Source organism: Tachypleus tridentatus, chromosome 2 (genome assembly GCF_004210375.1).
Source record: "Tachypleus tridentatus isolate NWPU-2018 chromosome 2, ASM421037v1, whole genome shotgun sequence".
In the NCBI taxonomy this organism is placed as follows: domain Eukaryota; kingdom Metazoa; phylum Arthropoda; class Merostomata; order Xiphosura; family Limulidae; genus Tachypleus; species Tachypleus tridentatus.
In genome coordinates, this window is record NC_134826.1 from 62,900,343 (window position 1) to 62,922,949 (window position 22,607).

The 22,607-nt window shown below is 34.1% G+C and overlaps 1 protein-coding gene across 2 annotated transcripts in view; it reads right to left on the reverse strand.

Annotated features, from left to right (window-relative positions):
• Positions 1-22,607, reverse strand: part of LOC143243975 (tetraspanin-7-like) — a 34,903-nt gene that overhangs the window by 6,577 nt on the left and 5,719 nt on the right. Inside the window, exons 2-6 of one of the 2 annotated variants that reach the window (XM_076487879.1) lie at positions 22,002-22,190; positions 7,025-7,198; positions 4,419-4,565; positions 3,559-3,642; positions 1,091-1,188 (exon numbers count right to left, since the gene is read on the reverse strand). In XM_076487879.1, the coding sequence (XP_076343994.1) occupies positions 1,117-1,188; positions 3,559-3,642; positions 4,419-4,565; positions 7,025-7,198; positions 22,002-22,190 (666 nt within the window). In that variant the 3' untranslated portion in view covers positions 1,091-1,116. The remainder of the gene's footprint in view (positions 1-1,090; positions 1,189-3,558; positions 3,643-4,418; positions 4,566-7,024; positions 7,199-22,001; positions 22,191-22,607) is intronic. The other variant, XM_076487880.1, reaches the window with a different exon arrangement.

Here is a 22,607-nt window from a genome sequence, read left to right on the forward strand (position 1 = left end):
AATATTTTTGCAATAAAAGTAAAATGTACATACATTTATAAATGTATATTTAACTAAAACATCAATATTAAATACATTACAATAGATATTTATTCTAATATTGATGTTTCAGTTAAATATATATTTAGAAATGTAAATTTTTGTTACATGTGTATTGAGAAAGTCTTGCCTGTTCTCTAAGTTTGTACAAAATTCTCGAGTGTAAGAAACAACAACGTATATGAATTATTAGTGACTGCCAGAATTTTTGCCAACTGAACTTTATAGAACATTGCCTTAAAGTTTATAAGTCACAACACATGGAAACACAGTTTAATAATTCTGTTGGTTCACTACAGTCAGTATACTATAAATCTAGGAAACTAAAATTGTGATAAATGCTTATTAATTAGAAAACTATGTATACTTAACCAGGAATGTTTATAGATTTTGAACATTATGAACTGTTCAACTTTAGAGAATTAACTTTGGATGTTAGTACTTATGTGAAGACACCGTATGACTTCAGCTGTGAAAAACTTGCATGTGATCAGTGAAAAGTTAGCTAGCTACTCAATTAAGTGAATTGTACATATGCATCAATGTGAGATTAATTTGCTCTCTGTGAATGATAGATAATTTCAGTTCCAGATAGAAGACTTGGTATTGTCTGCAAGTTTGTTAAACTGTAAAAGTCTATAATAACTGTTATTGTGAATTGTATTATTTGTATTTAAAATATACTTGTATTAACAAAGAAAATTTGTGTATCAATCTTGATGACAAATATCAAATTTGATATACCTTAACTTTCAACTTCACTTCTAAATTAAAATTTACAGCTATTTGAAATCATCATAAATAACATGATAAATGGAGACTCATTTAGGATAAATTATAACACGTAACATAAACTGATGGCTTGTCTGGGATAAATTATAATACATAACGATGTTAATCGTCTAAAATGTAAGTACTTCACCTACTTATAATAGTTTTCTGAAACAATAAAAATATGGAAAGTTTTTGCAGTGTAGTTTGCCTGCAAATAAACAAATGACTTATCCAACAATACGATATATTATAAAACAACTTTCAAGCAAACACTCACCTTATAGCAAAGAAGCCAACTGTTCTTCAAGCTACAGGTTCATATTTTGCCTTATTGACATTTTTTGCAAGACAACATGAAAGAATCACTCCTAGAAGCTGTAGTAAAAAAAGAAATGTTTTACTTTATTTATATTTAAATTATGTACAAAATAAAAATGCTAAATAAAACACTGCATGTATTTTTACAAATTCTGGTCACTGTCTTGCAAACAAACAGTAATACCGTATTACTTCGAATTTAAGATGCCTTCTAATTTAAAATGCACCCCACTTTTAGAAAGGGATTTTTATGGGAGGAAAAAATTTGGATGATAATTAGAAAGGAGTAAATGTTTTAAGAGTTTGTTAATGAATCAAAAATATTAATAATGTATTTAAAATGAAATATAATAAAATGTACATATAAAAAACATACAAGAAATTTTAATTTTCATCACATTAATGTTTCTTCCTACTTTATTTATTTAATCAAAATGTCACTCTGATGTTTCTTCTGACTCACTGTTATATATGCTAAAGTTGAAGCATCTTCAACACTTGATTCATTATTGTCCCAAAGAATGTCCTCTTGCGTTCCATCTTCCAACACTGGATAAACAATATTTTAAAAATGATTTTCTAATAATACTGTGTGACACTTCTTTTCAAACTTTTGAAATCCACTCCACTGTTGTTGATGTTTATACCCTTTTTATCTTGCCACTCTATGTCAAAGCATGATTTTCTTTATTCAACCAAGCATCATAATGTTTACCGATATGATCTTTGAATGTCTTGTTAAATGGACACATTAAGAGGTTGTAATTGACCTGTCAATTCCATCAGGAATTATCACCAGATCACTGGTTTTATTCCTTAACCTATTCTTAATTTCATTGGAGAGATATGGCCATGAAATGCATCCATTACCAGCATGCTCCTTTGCTTTAATAACACCCTAAGCCAATGTTTCCATACACATCCCAACCACTCTTCCATTAACTCTGATGTCATTTTTTTGTGCATGAGCTATTACATTTTTTCCCAATGTTTTCCTGCTTAATATGAGATATGGTGATAATTTATTTCCATCTGAAGTTACACGTAGCATGACACTAACTCTTAACTTTTCATAACCAGTGACATTTGCAGCGTAGTTGTATGGCACGTTGGTAAAAAGTTCCATTTCATCTGAGTTACCAAATCATTTGGCATAGACTAATAATGTAACATTGATATTCAATAAGTTTTGTTTCAAAATCTGATGGCAATTTGGGACTAATTGTTGTCCTTTACCATAAACCTTTTTTCCATAAATTTCTCACACCAGTCACAACTAGCCTTGAAAGAAATACCACTATTTCATGAACATTCTTTTGCTTTTAATATTAAGACATCTCTTGTTACAGTCCTTTATTTTGTAACTCTCTGAAATACTTTAAAGCAGTGGCATCAATTTCAGGATGTCTTCTTGGGCCAGAAAATGACTTTGTATTTTTTTTGCAAGAAAACTTAGATTTCATACCACGCCAATGACGTACATCTGGCTCAATCACTGTATATGTTTTAACAGATGCATGATTCCTGATCTGTTCAGTGCACAAAACAACGTTACTTTAAATTTGGCATCGTTCATACATAAAACACTCTCCAATGGGTATAATAATAATAATAATAATAATAATAAAAAAGCAGTAAAATAGCATCTGAACAACAGGAAAGTCAGGCACAGACGGAAGATGGTGATATCCAACTACACCGCTAGAGGTGCTGAAATCTGCAAATTTCATGTTCTGTACATGGTTTAGTGTTTTTAAGCTAACTTCTTTTTAAACATATAGTCCAATCTGTTTGTTAATGCAGAATTTTTTGAAAATCTTTGTTGTTCGAGGAAAATGAAGTTTGAGACTTTCAAAAAGTAGAAAATAATACCTCAAATTTAAGACACACCCTAATTTTCAGTTTGTAAAACTGTGAAAATGGCGAGTCTTAAATTTGAAGTAATACGGTATATACTCTCTGAATTATGAAAATTATAAAACCTTCAAAAATTTCAGATTTATATATTTACTTCAATACTGTATTGACCAGACAGGTTTCAACCTTTTAATAATTATATCTACCAAGAAATCAGGCTCTGAATAAATAATTTAATTATTACCACAAAAACTGTACAAATGATTGAAAATATTCAACTATTATTAGTTGCTCCTTCATGTACACCTTTGCTTTCTCATCTGAGGTAAAAAGAATTATTATGGAAATGACTTTCATTGCAAGGATTAATTAATAAGTATGCGTATTGTTAGATTTTTAACTTTCATCATCTACTTAGTTTTAATATGTTTAATGATCTAAACCTTTTTTTTTATTCTCTGTATAACCTCCTATGTGTTTTGTACAATATCTAATTTTACTGATGTGCACAAACTTGACAAACCAAGCAAGTAAAAAACAATACTTTAATAATTTGCCTTCATTACGTACCTGGAAACATGCAATTGCTACAGCCCCACCTCCAATAGCTGTTAAATTTTCATTCACAAATTTGGTAACTTTATCATAGCACCCCTACAAAATAAGATTATTATTATCCTCTTTGAAGACTACCTGCACTGATAAATAGCATTCACACTATTTACATTTCTGAGTGCAAAAAAAATTTGGTCCTATTGCAAAGTTAGAACATTACAAGGAGTGCTTTATAAGATCTTCTTTCATAAAAAAATATTTTAATATTAAAAACATTTCACACTGGTTATATTTAAGAAAGAAACAGTTTTGCAAAACATTTATGTTGAAAATACACATTTGGATTTTGAGGAAATGTAATTAACAGCCATGATCTATATCTACACAATATTCTCAGCTAGTTGGTTAAAAGTTTAAATTTAGTTACAAATCTTGGTTGCACTATGCACATATCATAAAACATGACTGTGAATTCGACAAAAAACATTATCTAGAAACATTGTTCATGCTAACACTGGTATTCCTCATTTTTATTTCAACATTAACCAATAAAATGCTTTCTTATTTTTTACTACAAAAACGTTTAAATAGATGTAAACAATAAAAAAATAAGGCCCTGTAATAGAATTTCATTACCGAGCAATGCTTTTTTTCCAACACATCAAATTCAATTTAGAATAGCAGATAAATATATATAATTGCCATCATTAGTACACATTAGCATTCTTTGTATCATCTACAGACCAGCATTTTCAAACTATATTACTAGTGTGTACCATGTTGCCTTTATTACAACATTAACAGAGACTTTTAGAAGTAATATTTTAATATACAGAAAAAAATTATGTTAATAGGTTTAAGTATCTACCCTATACCTGATGGAAGATGTGTGTGACATTTGTCAAAGGAGTGTTGTTACAATTCTTCAAAGTTTTACAACAACTAGGTGGAACAGCTTCTGCCTTTTCAGACCAGGCAGTATGAAACCAGTCAGTATAGTTGAACACACCACAGCAGTGAAGCTAACAGTAAAAAACAGGTATATTTAGACAAAATTATTCCACATTTGAAACAGGTATATGAGACGACATGTTCACATGTATTGATATATTTATAAATATATGTAGTGGCTAACACTAGTTTTTATTTTTCTTTAATCAAGTTCTCACCACATTTTCCTTTAATATGGCTTCTTTATTATCATTACAGTCAAGTAATGGCAGAAACCCCAGACACTTTGGAAAGTGTTTTCTAATTTTATTTCTTACATAACAAATATATTAAGCTGACCACACAGTGAAAATCAATTAATACTATAACTTACCACACTTGTTCACAAGATATGTATGATATAAACATTTTAGCTACTGTATTAGATTTGCATTACTTACAAATTTGAACTTTATGCTTACTGGTAGAACTAATTTCTTTGATGTATTATTTTAAATGATTAAATACAAAAAGGTGCAATTTTATTTTATTAGTTATACTGGCCTTTATTATTACACTTTCAATAGTGTTATAATTGTGACCACTTCCCATCAGTGTTATTTCCATTAATATGCAAGTTTAAAATAGTTTAGGGCAGAACTGTACTAAGTGTTCTTGGAAGTTGAAAAAGGTTACCAAGGTCAGGAGCAAGGTCAATCCATCAATCTGTTTATAGATTTAACAATTAAACATGAAATGAGATTGTTTTGCTATAGAACATGGTTTGAAGACACCATTATTTATGCCCCGTATAATTTTATTCTCAGCAAAGACACAGATCAAAGATCAATAGTTTCAGAGGTACATATGTTAACAATGAGTATAACAACTAGCACAATTAACATCTGTGTCTGTTTTAACCCTATTAGACCTGGCACCATTTTTAATTCCTTTCTGTGCATGCCACGTGTTATTCAGTTTTGTTCAAAATTTCATTAAACCATTTTGTTATTAACATTTTAATGAAATTAGCATTATCAAATACAATATAATTCAAAGTTTTAATTCCTTTATTTCAAAGGAAACCTGAAACAATAATCAAAACTTCAGCTTTGTTATCACTTACTCCAGTCTTTTATACCCTCAGTGACCTACTCTCTACCTCCATCAATGCTCCCTCTATCCCTGGTACTGTATATAAGCACCTCATTCAAATAATGTTATCACTCTTTCAAGATTGACACCATTGCAGTCTCTAACACAAGCTGTTAGTGGGGAGGAAATGTGGGAGTTTCAGTAGAGTTAAGCATTATTGGAAATACATTTTCAATTTAGGAAAACGTTAAATTCTAAGACTATTTACCACCAACTGACACCTATAGCTAGAATTGCATAATAATACAATAAGAACAACAGATACTGTTTCTCAATGACCTATTCCTAATGGCTGTGTAACTACTAACCTTTTAAGTTGATGCTGGCAAATGTAGCCACACTGTTAAATTTTTTTTTCCCAGATTGATAACACTAATAAAAAAACTGGCAATGTGTATTTAACCAATATTAATATTGTAAACAAAGCAAGACTCCTCATATCTCCTTACTTTTGACTGAATTTGGATTGTTATAGATGTTTAACAGTTTCCTGACAATTTTCATTATATTTCTCATGAAAATGCAGTTGCTTTGGAAGTATGGCTAAAAGCTCATGGACTTTCAGCTTATGAGCCTTCCTCAACATGAAATTCTTATTTATTGGCTTGTTACAAAAATCACTAGGAATAATGCCCAACTTCACTGCAATAAAATTTTAGGCCACAGGGTCCTCTTTCACAATTGTAGCCTCCACTTTATAGATTAAAGCACTGTTATTGATTACTTCATGAGTGTGAATTTAGATTATTATGCTGTTTTAAACACTTTTCTATCAGTTTTTTTTCAATTCTCAAGAACAATACCAAAATCTCCCTTTTTTGAAATATTGCCTCTTTTAGCTCTATGTCCTTTAATAACCTTGTTTGTTTAGAATTAAGCACAAAACTACATAATGGGCTATCTGTGCTCTGCCTCCAACAGATATTAAAACCTAGTTTTTAGCAGTGAGTCCACAGACATACAGTTGTACCACTGGGTGACTAATAATCTTGTCATGTGAACATTTATTTACAGAAGGTGCAGTTGCATCTCTTCAATCATTGATAAGTTTTACAGGTATTTCACAAACTTGGTCAATATGGTTTGTTTTATCAGAAAGGCAGATATCTAGTTCTAGGACAATAGGTTGTCACAAGGCTATTTTGAATATCAATACCAATTACTTTTAAAAACACTTGATACCAATGTATACACTAAATATTTTATAAGAAAATAAATTAACTGGTGAAAGTAAGTTTTGTATCTTAACAAGTAAACTAGTAACTTTGAAATTACATAACTGACAAGCATAAGTAAATGTCAACACCTTTGTAAAAAAACTACTATAATACAGGTATATTTTTATTACATAAATCCATGTAACATTGTTTGTTTAAATTACAAATGCATTACTTACTGTTGACTGCAGACGATCTAGGTCTTTGTCATGCAGATTGTCACTTCCTTTATATTTGTTTAGAGCATCTTTTAATCCATATTTGAAGCCAGCATGGAGTTTTCCACGAAAAATGTAACCAGATATGGCTGCTCCTAGTTCTAGCATGAACACCAGTGCTAAGAAACACGAGAACTTAAAAGAAGAGAAAAAATTGCACTTAATAAAATTCACAAGGATATCAAGAATGGAACAATACTATGAGAATACCTTCATACTTGCAACTTCAAATCTTAATAATTTTGCTAGTATCAATTACTATTGTCAGTAACATACTTTTAAAACAGTGGCAAAAACATTAATATTTCTGTAAAATAAGTAGCATATTACAGTAATATTCATTTGGAATAACAAATTTTGCTCTGTAGCTAATTATTGAGATTTACAAAATGTCATCCCTAATACTGCTTTTTCAATAAACAAGATGAATAAATATAAAAAGAGTCAAAGTGGACAGCACGCCATTTTTAATTCTTTGTTGTTTTCATTAAATTTACAGCAGCTTGTATTGCACAAAAGAGGTTTTGCTGATGCCAACATTTGTTCAGGGATGCAAGCTGTGGCATCCTCAAAACACACAAATGGAAGGAAACATACATAGCACAACAGACCTACATTTAATATTTATATACAAGTTCTTAACTTCAGTATTGTTATGTGAATAACAAAAGTAATTTAAAGTTTGTACTTAATTGTATTGATGATTATTAAAATATAAATTATCTAAATATTAACATTTTGTTTTTACAAGTTAAATATATGCAATAAAATGAAAAGAAAATAATTTGGACAATGTTCAAGACCTCATTAAATATTTAAAACCCAGTTGCAGTGTTGGTTGCAATTATGTAACACCTGTTACAACAGATTTTCTTAGATGTTCCTCTCTCTCTCACAATAGCAAGTAAAACACACAATAGAATCAACTGCAAACAAACTTGTCAAATTAACCCACTGTTAATAAAAATTTTGAATCAGCTAGCTTTAAGAGTCTGCATCAAAAATAGTTTCTGTACCAATACCTGTAGCATTTGTAAGGTTTGAATGCAATACAATAAAGGCACACTGTTCTAAGTCAGGGTACTCTCTGGTTTTTCCTTTTCACCATCACACACCAAAATGAATTTTTCTTCACCACTTCAGATTTTACTCAGCCACAAATTCTTACATCAATTTTATATGTGGACAAATTGTGCATTAATATATATATGAGAGTTAATAGGGTATACAACTGTTATTAAATCTCAACAAATTCTAAATTAAATACGTTTGAACTGCAATGTTGACAAAATACTTTGGAGTTCCAAATTTTCTATTAAACTTATCTAGACCAGTAGGCACCTTTAAGGTGTTAAGAGAACACCCACATATCAAATTTCAAAATGTGTCATTTTATAACACTTAGTTGGTGTAATTTTCCAGCATCACCATCTTACCAGCTCATAAATACAATCAAACTGTGTTACTAGCCCAGGCTGACTATGATCGAAAGCAACATTTTTCCATGAGCAAAGATGAGAATTACTAAAAGCTTTAACATGATCCAACTGCCACACAAACTAATCACTTAGTGTACCTCCACTTCTACTGCACAACCAAGACATACAAGCCTGGATCAACAATCATTAATGCTGTAGAGTTAACTTGCTACCAACTAACCTATTATCATATCCCCATCCCAACTCCTTTACAAAGTGACCAGCTCTACAAGTTTTGTCTCAGAACTTTTAAAGCTCTATCAACTTGAATATATTTTTATCAATTTCAATGTTATCAATGTATAAACCTTCACAATTTGTATTTCAGAACTTTGAAATTTCTATCCAACTAAAGCAGTTTTATCAGCTTGAGTGTTACCAATATATTTCTGAACATACTAGTTCTTTTTCTCTTGCAATATTGACAGTAACTAAACCTTCAAACTAACCTCTTCTTGATTCTGTTATGGAACTAATTTTCAACTGTTCTATCATCATCCATTTTTTACTTTGTACTGAGCCTGAATCACAATATACAGAATCAGCAGAACAAACTATAGCCCTAAAAATGTTATAAGACACCATCATTTGACACATAATCACTACACAAGTAGAAATGTTATCAATGTTTAAATTTTCAGTGCAACAACATTGAATTTACTATCAATATTTAGTCAAATTGTCAACTGCCAATTCTAAATATCATAATATGGCAGAATGAACAACTTATTGTCATGGAATAATGATCTATTTATTTTAGTCCTTGTGTTCTAAAATATTTGCATTTTAATCTTTTAGGGTTTGCATACAAAGCCTTGACCTTTTGCCAAGATCAACATTGTTCATTGACATTTTGACTTGAATATGAATGCTGTCAAAATGAGGTTACCCTGAATATTAATATTTTTCTAAACTTACCTATCTATACTTACAAATAGTTTTTCTTAACTTATACTGCCCTCTATACATGCACTAGCCTCAATACTCTCACCTACCCTGATGTGTATTCACGAGACATTTACATGCTATCATGAAGCAACCCTCCAATAATAGGAGTATGACACAACTATTATCACGAGCTTCCTATCTTTCATGCAGCAGAAATCACTGCAAGAATGAGCAGTATGTAAAATAAACAAAAAACTAACACTGAAAGTAGGTAGGATGGGTGAAAACTGAGAAAAAGTGTTTATTGGAAATACATTTTCAGTTTAGGAAAATGTTAATTTCCAATATGATATCCTTCCTCCACTTATAAATAGTTAGATTGGTTGGTTGGTTGATTTAGTGTTTAATGGCACAAAGCAGCTGGGCTATCTGTGCCAAACATCTAGTAAAAAGTTAAAATTAAAAAGTAAATTTAGTAAAATCTATAAACAGAAATTACAACAAAGTTTAAAAAAAACAACAAATAGCATAAAACCAACATATATATCTAGTCTACAACATTAAGAGAAAAACTACAGTGATACAAGTTGTAAAGGACCTTCTGTAGCATAATTGTAATTATCATAGCTCGTTGGGAAGACTAACATGTAAGTACAAAAACCACTGTTAGTTACCTGAAGCTGGTCATTCCAGTCCTGGTTCCAAGTAATTTGACATTATGGCCATTTTCAGAAAGTAATAAAAGTTTTAAAAGACTTGTAGCAAAATTTTAATTATAACTTGCCAGGATGACTAACAGGTAGTTCAAACAGCAGCATTAGTTACCTGAAGTTGGCCTTTCCAGTCCTGGTTTTCAGTTCTTTGATGTTACAGCCATTTTCTAATTTCAAATTGAACTAGATGTACTTTGATTCCTAAGTGAATTACATTAAAAAAGGTCTAATGTATAAATTAAAAAATTTAAATAGCATTAAAAAGATTAATGGCCTTCAAAAAACTAAAAACATTTCTAAGATGGACAGTATCACCATTGCCAATAACACTAACTTTATGGATAAACCTCGGGACAGAAGATGTTTAAAGTTGTGCCATCATTGAGAGTCATAACAACAGCAAGACAGGAAAATGTGGCTTATTATGACCTGACTGTTACAAAGACAACACATTGATACAACAGTTCCAGATAAAAGGAAACAATGAGTTAAAAAACTATGACCAATGCATAGTCTAGCAAGAACAACTTCCTCTTTCCAATCCTTATGGTAGCAAGACAGCCAAAGTCCAATAGAGGGTTTTATTTGGAAAAGCTTGTTTTCACATTGCTCACTCCAAGTCGACTGCCAACTGGCATGGAGCCTAGCCTTGAATACAGGACCATAGTCCAAGTATGGGACAGGCACAGCAGTGATAGTGCCAGAGCAGATAGATTTAGATGTGGTATCAGTGAACTCATTCCCGTGAATAACAATATGGCCCAGTATCCAGAAAAACTGGATAGAAGTAGATGTTAAAGAGAAATGGCCCAGTCAGTTTTGAATATCGGCAAGAACAGGGTATGAACTAATGTGAAGGGATCTCAGGGCCAGTAGAGAACTAAGCGAGTCAGTATAAATAGCACAAAAATTAGTACTGCTTAGCTTGTATATGATTCTGGGCAAGAAAAATGGCATATAGTTCAGCAGTGAACACAAAAGCTGTAGAGGGGATTCTGCACACAACCACTGAACCACAACAAACCATGACAAAGCCCACACAGACATCTGATTTCAAACCATCTGTATAAATAGGAATTGAAGGATGGTTCAAAAGATGTTCAGCAAATAGCACACAGTATTTCCAATCGGGAGTGTCTGTTTTTCTCAGACGACTTAAAGATATGTCACATTTGAAGACTGTTAGAAGCAATGGCAGATCATCTATTGGCAGATAAAGCAGTGGATAAAGCAATGTTATCCAAGGACAGACCCAATTCATCCAACTGCACCTGGATATGAAGACCTAAAGAAGCAATGGCAGATTGTCTGTTCTGAAAAAGTATGGCCCACTGAGGAAGAAAAACAACTCCAGGTGGGATGCTTTGGTAAGGAATAAAGTTTTGAAGCATATAGTAAAGATAGTTGCAAGTGGCAAAGGTGCAAAGAAGGTTCATGAGACTGTGTATAAACTCTGAACTGGGGAAGTGCGGAAAGCCCCTGGTGCAGAGCCGAAGTCCTTGATGATGAATGGGCTCCAGAATCTTTGAGGCCAAGGTCCTGGCAAAGCCATAGCTAAGTGATCTATAGTTGAGTTTTGATCAAACGAGCATGATATATCTTTAGCTAGAACACTGATCCTGGCAGTAGAGAGGACATGGAGAATGTTCAGTGCTCTTGTACATTTGACTCGTAGCTACTTGATGTGTGGTACAAAGGTCAGCTTATGGTCAAAGATAAGCCCCAAGAACTTTGTCTCAGGGACCACAAGCAGCACAACTTCATTGATACAGAGTTCAGGATCAGGGTGGCAAAAGTGCATGCAAACAGTTTTAGAGAAGAAATTAAAGCCATTTGCTGTGGTCCACTTCAGTAAACAACCGAGGGCATCTGTAGCTGCCGCTCAGTTTACCTCATGTTTGATGACTGATGTGAAATGTGAAAGTTGTCAACATAGAGCCCATTTGCAACAGTAAGAGGGGGTTGTTCAGCAATGGGATTAATCTGTATACTGAAAAGTGTGACACTCAAAACACGGCCCTGAGGGCCGTTCCTGTAAAAAAGAATTTCAAATCTCCTGTCCCATAAAAAAGTTTTAATAAAAATGGGCAAATGGCCATGTAACCCATATATATGGAGGTCTTGCAAAATACCATACTTCCATGTTGTATCATAAGCCTTCTCAATGTCAAAGAATATTGATATAAGATGTTGTCATTTGAGAAAGGCTTCTCCGATTGATGTTTCAAGTCAAATCAGGTGGTCCATGGCAGACCACTGTTGGCAGAACCCAAGTTCTGTGAGAACAGCAAAAGAGGGCCAGTTTGCTTGATACAGCTTCCACAGGGGCACGCAGGTTGGGTTAGGAAAAATTATCACTGCCTCATGGATTATCAACCCTTCATGAAAAATGGGAGAATAATGAAGGGAAGCAAAATGAAAGATCAACAACAGTAAAGGACTGACTAGGTGCATGAAAATAAGTAGAAAAACCAGTACTGAGAAGAGGAAGGTTATGATCAGAAAGCATACACTCTACAGAGCAACCCTTCCTATCAATATCAGTACTTCCCCATTGAAGTACCCCAGGATTAAAAAGGGAGATGGTAACTGTTCAGTGAGAGCATCAAGGCTTGATTGATCATATGTCTCTCCAGGTGACAGGTAGAGTGAACAGTGATGGTATGATCCAAGGAAACATGGATGGCTATGGCCTCCAAGGGTGTGTTAAGTGGCAAAGACAGGGTAGACACATGCTGATCAACCAACAATGCCACCCCTCCATGCACTCGTCCATAACACAGCCTGTCATTTCTGTACAAAGAAAACCACTGAAAGGCGATTGTAGCGATAGGTTTCAGAAATCTTTCCTGTAAGGAAACACATACAGTATGGTAGGAAACAATCAGTGTTCTGATGTCATCAAGATTAGAACGTAAACCTCAACAGTTGCATTGTATCAAAGTGGCCATTTTTATTTATGTGGAGGCAAATTGGGTGGAGAACCCTTCTGTTTACGACCACATCTTTTTTCCTTACTGTCCTTATTTGAGGGAGGTCTACTGACCTCCATGGATCCTGCCCTGGGTCAATTGGACCGGTCTTTGCTGTTGGAAGAGGATTCCAGCAACTAAGAACATGAACAAATGATCATTTTGCATCTTGAGGTGGGAGAAGATGTACCAGAGGAAATGTTCATACCCAGAACCAAAGAAAGTGGATCTTGGGACTTGCTAGAATTTATGTTAGGAACAGAGATGGGTGTAGAAGTTGATTCATCAACTTTAACCATGGAGGTCAAAAGACTTTTCATTAGTTTTAAGAATGATTCTTTTGGAGGCACAGAGAGATCCATTTGCACTCCCACTGTAGTAGTGGAATGAAGTGCAGCAGCATACATCTGAGATGATGTGGTGGACAGAAACTATTGAGCCTCAGGGTAAGTAATGTTTTGAATCATTTTCAAATGCTGCACCTCTTTTTCTTCCAACCATTTAGGGCAAGAACAAAAGTAGGGCAGGTGAGAGCCATTGCAATTGATGCAATAAGGGTCTGTTTCACACTCATAAGCATTGTGGTCCTTGCCGCCGCAATGAACACACGCCAAGGAACAATGACATGACGTCTTAGAGTGACCAAACCACTGACACTGGAAAGATCTGAGAAGGTTTGGAATGTATGGCCATACCCTGAAATTAAGATAATCTGCCTTGTTGGTGGCAGGTGGGCATGGTGATGTAAACGTCAGAATGATGACACTGGTCAGCATCATAATTCCATCTTTGTGAGTGGAGATATGCCTCATTGCAGAGACTTCTTGGATGGAGAAACCAGCGAGAATTTCTGACTCAGGGACATTCTTCAAATCCCTCTCAACAATAACTCCTTGTGATGAATTCAAAGTAGCATGAGGTGTAACCTCAATAGGTATATCCCCAATCATCCTTGAATACAAGAGGAGTTCACTGTGTTGAGATGTGGATTTTTCCATCAATGTCACCAGAGCCAAGCTTTTTCACTGACTTTGGAGAACCAGCAAGTCCCTCTAGTCCCTTCTGAATAAAAAAGAAAGACATCTACCCTGAAGGTTTGTCTGAAAAAGAATGTAGTTTAAGAAAATGAGGTATGATAGGTGTTACAGATGTTGAGGACTGGTGCTCAGAATCTTCAAGATGTGGTCGTTTACCTATGGACTAGTTTTTCTCTATTTTAATTGGAGGATCCATAGTAAAAAAGGAATATTTTGGTGCACACTAACCCCACTCACCATAGAGCCCTATGAGGGGATGCACTACAATGCCAAACAAGGACACTGCAGCAATGCCAGGGTTTCCTGAGCACTATACCCAAACACCAGCATCAAATACAATGTCCACAACACCTGTTGAGAACATCCAACACTGGTATTTGGTTGACCCTAGCCCAAGTGGACCAACCGACTGACCCAAGGGTGGTCACCCCAAGGCTGCCCATTTATAGGAATTCAAGGCCAAAGCAGTGTGTTAGGGCTGGACCCCTCAACCACCAGGATCCTCTCCTCCCCTTCACGGGTCACCACACATGGCAAACATGTGGGTGGATGTTTAGATCCCAAAGGAGGTAAATTGAAAATACAGAACTTTCCCTGGAAGGTCCCATCACCATGTACAGGAATCCACACCGAGGGGAACTGGAGAGAAGTCTAATGAATAAACAAATGAGTGTGAGAGCTACAGAAGGAATCAGTGTGTGACAAACAATAGCAGAGAGCCCTGAAGATGCAGAGAAGACAATCAGGGATGGTTATTTGTTGTTTGGTATTAAGCACAAACCTACACAATCTGTGATCTACCAATCATGGATATTGAAACTTGATTTTCAGCAGTACAAGTCTGCAGACATACCACTGTGCCACTGGGGGAGCTATAAAGAATACAAGAGCCAGAAAGGTGTAAAACTGTAGGAAGGGAGATGGATGTGTAAGTGGAATTATCCTAAGTTGCTGAAGTTTTGGGCAGAAAAAATGATGAGGAAAGTGACCACCATATAAGAACTGTAATAAAGGTGGACATCAGTAATAAACATATTTAAATACTGAAATCCACAAGCTGATAAGATGAAGAAAAGGGACTTGAAGAAGATATAAAATAATTAACAGACTAATAAAAGTTTAAAATGAGAAATAATAAAGGCAAGAAGAATGATACTAAGGTTCCAATTCAGCAGAAGCAAGTTAAGGAGGACAGATGATGTGGAACAAATGAGATAGGCCAAGTAAACAGAAGGCTCAGAGATATCATATATAATGAAATGTGGCTGACATAGCCATGTTATAGCCCACAATGGAGGAGAAAGGTCAGACAGAACAGAGAATAATCACAAAATAAGGACCAATGATGGTAGATGTATCACTTATGATGACAAAGCCGTGGAGGAGGAATGAACAGAATAGGAAATCAAATATGCCTCATGTTGAAAAAGCCTGCCAACCTTGTCAGTGACAAGATGAAAACCATGAATGAAAATGGAGTGTGAGAATGAAAGGATGACATTTCAGCCTGCAGTTGACTTAAAAGGGTGAGAGAAAGAGGGAGTGGAAGAGGAGGTAACACCAGTAGATAAAGTTGGAGTGAAACCCCTAGCTGAGTTAGGCCAAACTGAAGCCAACCACAAAGAGTGGTCTGGATGATGGAATGGAGCCCAAGGAAGGTGAAGAATAGGAGAATATGTATGGATCCATCCAATCCTCACTAAGAGAATCCACCAATCTAGACAAAAGATATGAAACAGCAGAGAATGAAGAGTGGTAAAGGCATATAAATCTGGAATACCTGAATGACCACAGAGCTGCCTAAATCCCTTTCAGTTCAGTGATCATTCCATAGGAATAATTCTGTTTGAATGTGATCAGCAATCCATGACTAGATTCAGGGCAACCAGAATATGACAAGGAAACAAAATTTGATGGTAGCAGGCACAATACAGAAGGTATATAGTCCAAAAACAAAGGTTTCTCAACTATGAAATGGTGAAAATGAAAGCATTGTGAATATGAGTAAATGTACAGACCACCCAACAAAAAACACAGACACACGCACAATTGAATTGAAGAGCCTGGAACTGAAAACCCATTTCAAATAGTCAAAATGAACAATGTCTGTATGCAGGGGAGATGTCAATGTGTAGGTACTTATCCAACAGACTTACAACACCCACAAAACAGTATCATCACATGATGAATCGCAGGAAGATCGAGAATGGTGCACAGCACAAAGATTAATGATAGGATGACAAACAGATGGAAATGAAACCTCAAATGAGAGGAATTTTCTCAAGTAATGACACCCTTCCAAAACAAATACTGATAGGTAACAGGATCCTAGAAAAGAGGGGACAAAGAGCATGAGAATGAAAAAAAGAGGACCAAAACCTCTGAGATTACACTCAGATCCTAAGTGTCCATGGCAAGGGATTTTCATATGTGGTCAAAGCTAAGGAATTTGGCATACAGACAGACTACCAGATGTCATTACAGCTAACCTTCAGAATAAAAAAGGCCAAAACTATGAAGGGAAAGAGAAGGGCAATATGCAGGAACAGTTGGTTGGTTGGTTATTTGGCATTTTATGGTGCATAGTAATTAGGCTATCTGCATCAATCAACCAGTAAAAAAATTGAAAATTAAGTAAAATCAATAAAATTCATAAAAAAATAAGCATATTAAAATAAAACAAAGTTCAATTTTTGAATTAAAAACTTAAGAGTTAAAAAGGCCAATGGCCCTTAAAAAAACTAAATGCATTTGTAAAGTGGACAGTGTCACCATTGCCAATGACACTGTTTAGCATCAGGGGTATACCTGTGGATAAAACATTTCTAAAATAGTGCCACTGTTGAGAGTTGTAATGATGGCATGACAATAAAATGTGGACTACTGTGACCTGAATGTCACACAGACCACACACTGGTGCATCAGTCCCAGATAAAAGAAAATGATGAGTTAAAAAACTGTGACTAATGAGTAGTCTAGCTAGGACAACTTTCTCCTTCCAATCATTATGGAAACAAGGTGGCCAAAGTACAATAGAGGGTTTTACCTGGAAAAGCTTGTTTTTACATTGCTCACTCCAAGTCAACTGCCAAATGGCATGGAGCCAAGCCTTGAATACCAGACCATAGTCCATATATGGAACAGAAACAGCAGTGATAGCACCAAAGCAGACAGACTTAGTTGGATTGTAAGCGAGCTTGTTCCTGTAAATACCAACGTGGCCTGGTATCCAGAAAAACTGGATAGAAGTAGATGTTGAAAACAAATGGGCCAGTCAGTTTGAATATCTGCAAGAACAGGGTGAGAACTAACGTGAAGTAATTCCATGGCTGGTAGAGAGCTAAGCAAGTCAGAATAAACAGTACAATTCGAGTACAGCTTAGCTTCTATATGATCTAGGGCAAGAGAAATGGCATAGAGTTTGGCAGTGAACACAGCAATTCTAGAGGATATTCTGTGTGGAACCACCAAACCACAACAAATCATGGCAGAGTCCACAGAATCATTCTAACCATCCATATAAATGGGAATGGAAGGATGGTTTGAAAGATGTTCAGCAAATAAAAGATGGTACTTCCAATTGGGAGTGTCCTCTTTTCTCAGATGACTCAAAGTAGAGTCACACTTGGGGACGGAAATAAGCCATGGTGGGATGGGCTGAATGGTGGACACAGCAATGTCATCCAAGGACAAACCCAATTCATCAAACTGCACCTGGATATGAAGGCCAAAAGGAGCAAAGGCAGATCATCTGTTCTGAAAAAGCATGGCCCACTAAGGAAGAAAGAAACAACTCCAGGTGGGATGCTGTGGTAAGGATCAAAGTTTTGAAGCATACAGTAAAGATAGTTGCAAACAGCAGAGGTGTAGAGGAGGTTCATGAGACCAGGGTTTTGTAAGCACTATATCCAAACACCAGCATCAGACACAATGTCCAACACTGATACTTGGTTGACCCTAGCCCAAGTGGACCAACTGAATGACTCTGGTATGTTAGGGTTGAACCCTTCAACCACCAGGATCCTCTATTCCACTTCATCGGTTGCCATGCATGGCAACCATGTGGGTGGATGTTTAGATCCAAGATGAGATAAACTGAAAGGCCAGACTTCTCTGGGAGGTCCACTCACCACATACAGGAATCCACACCAAGGGTCGTAGGAACAGAAAAAAAGAGGGAAAGATGGTCATCCAGAGTACTTGAAGGACAAGACACACTAACACCCAAATGCAACCAGACCCCAAGAGCACTATGTGAACTTTAATATCCAGAGAGGGTAGAAAACACTAAAGACTGACCCAACAGCCCATCACTGAGAAGAACAGGTAGTAGAATTACATGCAAATAAATAAGAATAAAACCCAACATACCTGACTCATTAAGTCTACAAATGAAAAATGAGGCCTGGACACCTCCCAACAAAGCAAATGCAACTGTGAATCATAGGTAAGATGATAAAATAGACTGTTCATATCACAATTATCAGGTGAAGGCAAACCCTCCCTCACAGGATATGAGGATACAATCATAAGGTGACTCAGAAAACTACATAAAGGTTGCCAATTCCTTACAAACCAATGCCATTACTTCATGAGCAGATAAAGCTTTCATAGATGCCACTGAAGGGGCAGGCTAATCAACTGTAGTAGGTGACACACAATCTTAAGTGCATGGTGTGTGAAACTGACTGAAAAAAAAGAGATTTACCTCAAAAGAAATTCTCAAGCTAATAAAAGTTTGAAAAAGTACACTTGAAAATAATGTATTTTAGGAAGAAACTTGTGTGCATAAAGAAAAAAATATCAATCTAAATGCACAAGCATAAACACAACTGTAAGACTGCCAATCATGAAGTGATTTCAAGTTGCATGTAAGACAGGGCACTAGTGACAATTGGAGTTATGTTGCAGTCCTATTAGTTACTGCTTGATAACATGCACGTGTTTCATGTAAATACACATGATAAAGGTAAGCAAAACATTGTGCATACAGAGAGTAATAAGTTAAAAAAGGTAAGATATCCTATCAAAATACATTATTCAGAGTTTATGCTTTTGCCATATGCCCTATGATCAATTACACCAGTGATTCAGTTACTCCAAGTTTTATGAAATAAGAATGCTGACCTCATATATTGAGCTTTTTGCAAGCAAAATGTATCTGTGCATCAATCATGTATTTCCATTAGTTCTGTACTTTGATACAGATTGGGACTAAGTCTTGCTCAAAGCTGACAAGTTGCATAGCTCATAAAAACAAAAAATGCCTAATAAACATTTAACTTTTACCTCTGTAAAGCCTTATTGTAACTTTTATAACTTCTGTTTTCATAAAAAGTATGCTGATATTTTTCTAATTAATCATTAAAACATTTATTTAATAATTCAAAATAAAAATACTATCCAGCTTAACTGATTCAAGTTGTAGAACTGCTTTTTGTTAAAGTACTTTTCATTCCTTAATAATCTGTTCAATTTGAATAGTTTCAATTGTACCAGTCTCGTAATCAATGAAAAATCAAATTCTCAGAACAAATTACAAAACAAGTAATACTATATTATTTGAATTTTTATTCTCAGTCATATTTTATCTAAAATCCATTAAAGGAAATTAAAATAAATCTAAAGTTGCAGTGAAAATACAATGGAAAGTAAAACAATGGAAAATAAATAGTCTCAATGTTATAATGCAATTTTAAGGGCAGGTACAGCTGTTCAAAGAAATTACCTACTGTAATTTAATAATGGCCTAAAATGTGTGATAAACAAAAATGTTTAATTTGATTTACTGTTATTTTGTTTTTAACTATAGAAGAGTAAAGCCTATGACTTAGGCCTATATGAATCATTACATTCTTGATTTGGTAAGATGAACGTTTTCACTACGTCATCCAAAAAATAGCACTAAGACCATCTGTCTGTAATGAAGTTAATATGTATACTTAAATGACAGAACTTGCTTTTCTATGGTCTGCTATGATATCCTTCCAGTATGGAAAGGGTTAAGACATATTACTTTGTCATTGCATCCCTTTCTGATTTTTAAGCAATATACATACATAATGCAAGTTTTTACTATCCATATGATTTATTTTGCATCTGAAGTGCATATTTTTATATCAATGTGATAAATGATGAAAATAAGAAATCAGCCAATTTTTTAATACTTCTGCTACAGATCTAATTATCCACCCCCAGTTAAATATTTTAGAAAAGAAAACCTGTAATGACCAAAGTAAAAAAAAAAATTATCAATCAACCTTTGAAGCTGATGGTTAATTGGAGCACTTTTTCAAGAAGTGAATGAAACTTTTATAAATTACCAAAGAAAAATCTAACTTCCATCTCTAGAGTTGAAAGATTAATTCAATTAATTGATAAACTACAACCATTATTTTTTTCATTATTTCATATTTATTAAAAATTGTTTTCAGCTTGATTGATTAGTGTCATGATTCATGAAAATGTTCAACTAATCAAAATCAAGGTTTCCATAACTGAAATATTGCTGTTAAGTTTGTTGGTAGGCACTAAAGATACATAATGAGCTCCTTTTCACTGTAGTTACGATTTTTTCCTTGGCTACCTCATGAGAATAATCAGTCAGTATTGTTGATTACTGAGCCTAACAACTAACTGATTAGCAAATTTCACTAATTGCTCAGTTTTAACCATCTTTCAGTTGTTTGTACTTAATCTAAGTTACAAGCTCAAGAGAAATAAGAAAATTAAAAGCTAAATTTGTCTTAAAAATAGCAAGACTATGATTGTAAAATTCACCATTTCAATTAAGAGTATAAAGAAGGCTATTCTGTTCATCAAAGTCATTTATCAAAGAAACCAGCTTAACCTAAAAATATTCTCTCAAATCCACTAAATTATCTAACATAGTATTAAAGAAATTCAAGCAACCGGCACACATCACGTCATCTGACAAAGCATTCCACAACTTAATAACTAATAGATAAAATGTTTTCCTGAATAACTTCAAACAGTGGGCTTCTATAACTTACACTTATTTATTCTAACATCCAGGACTTGAAGTCCATTCTTATCTTTTTATCACTCAACAAGTCTTCCTTGATGAATTTATCTAAGCCTCTAATAATTTCAGATGCCCCAGACAAGTATGTATCTCAGAAAAAAAAAAAGTTGAAATTTGTGAGCTTCTTTTCATACCCAAGACGTTTCACTCCAAAAAACAATTGGGGTATGTTATCTTTGAATTTTTTCAAAAATAATCTAAATCATTTCTGTAATAAACAGACCAAACCAGAACAATAATCCAGTTGTGATCTCACAAAAGATACCATTTCCAAAGGTTACCTAACTGAACAAACCTGTAAATCCTTCTGCATTAAGGAAACATTTTATGAAACAATCAGTGTCACAAAAAGTTCACCAGTAAATGCATCCAAATTTAACAACGTAAAAGTTACCTACAAGATGAATGATAATTAAATGAGAGATATTTAAGCTTAACTTATGATTTAGATATGTTAACCTATATGGAAAAACATTCTTCCAATTAAACAAGATTTAAAATGATTTCTTTTAAAGTATGAAAAAATACTCCACTACACATTCTTTAAATATATCATAAACACTGCAAGCTTAATGAAACATTTACAAACAAAAGCTAAGAATATAACAAGTGACTAAAACACAAGTATATTAACCACTGTGTGTTAAAAAAATGCTTCAGAATTGAAGCTCTACAAGTAATGACTGTTCACAACAAGAGCTGAATGTCTTCAACTAATATTAAATATGTGATAGATTTCCAAAATACAGTGTAGTAATGTCTGTGTGCTCAACAGCTTACTACATTTACAGCTTACAAAACTTACCAGGTACAACAAACTAGGCTTTCCTTTAACAGTGCAACAGCAGGCCAAAAATCCAACAACAATGATAGCTGCACCTGTCCCTATGAAAACATAGGGTGCAGAATTGTTATATTCATCAGACAGTTGAAGAAACTGGTACAATGACACTTTCATCCATACTCCAATAACTAGTATTCCAATACCAGTCAACTAGAATTAAGAAATAAAACGTTGTCAAATATTTCATACTGCGTCAATATATACATCAAGATTTATTTTAATCTATTCCGTCATTTATTATTTGAAAGAGAAAATATTATGACATCTTTATTGTAAATGAAGCAAGGCTATAAATATGCAAATTCTTGTTGGATATTTTTTTTATTACTCTAATATGTACACAGAATTCATTAAGGTTATTCCAATATAACAATGTCTTTATGCAACTATGTTGCATTTGAATTTTAACATTTAAATATACCATTTGTGACAAACAAGTTCTTTCAATAAGTCTCTACGTAATCACTTTATACATATAAAGTAAGGGTTACGTTACAATTCACAAAGAATGAATACTATAACAACAATTAAAATATTTAATGTATTTAATAATAATAATAATATTTT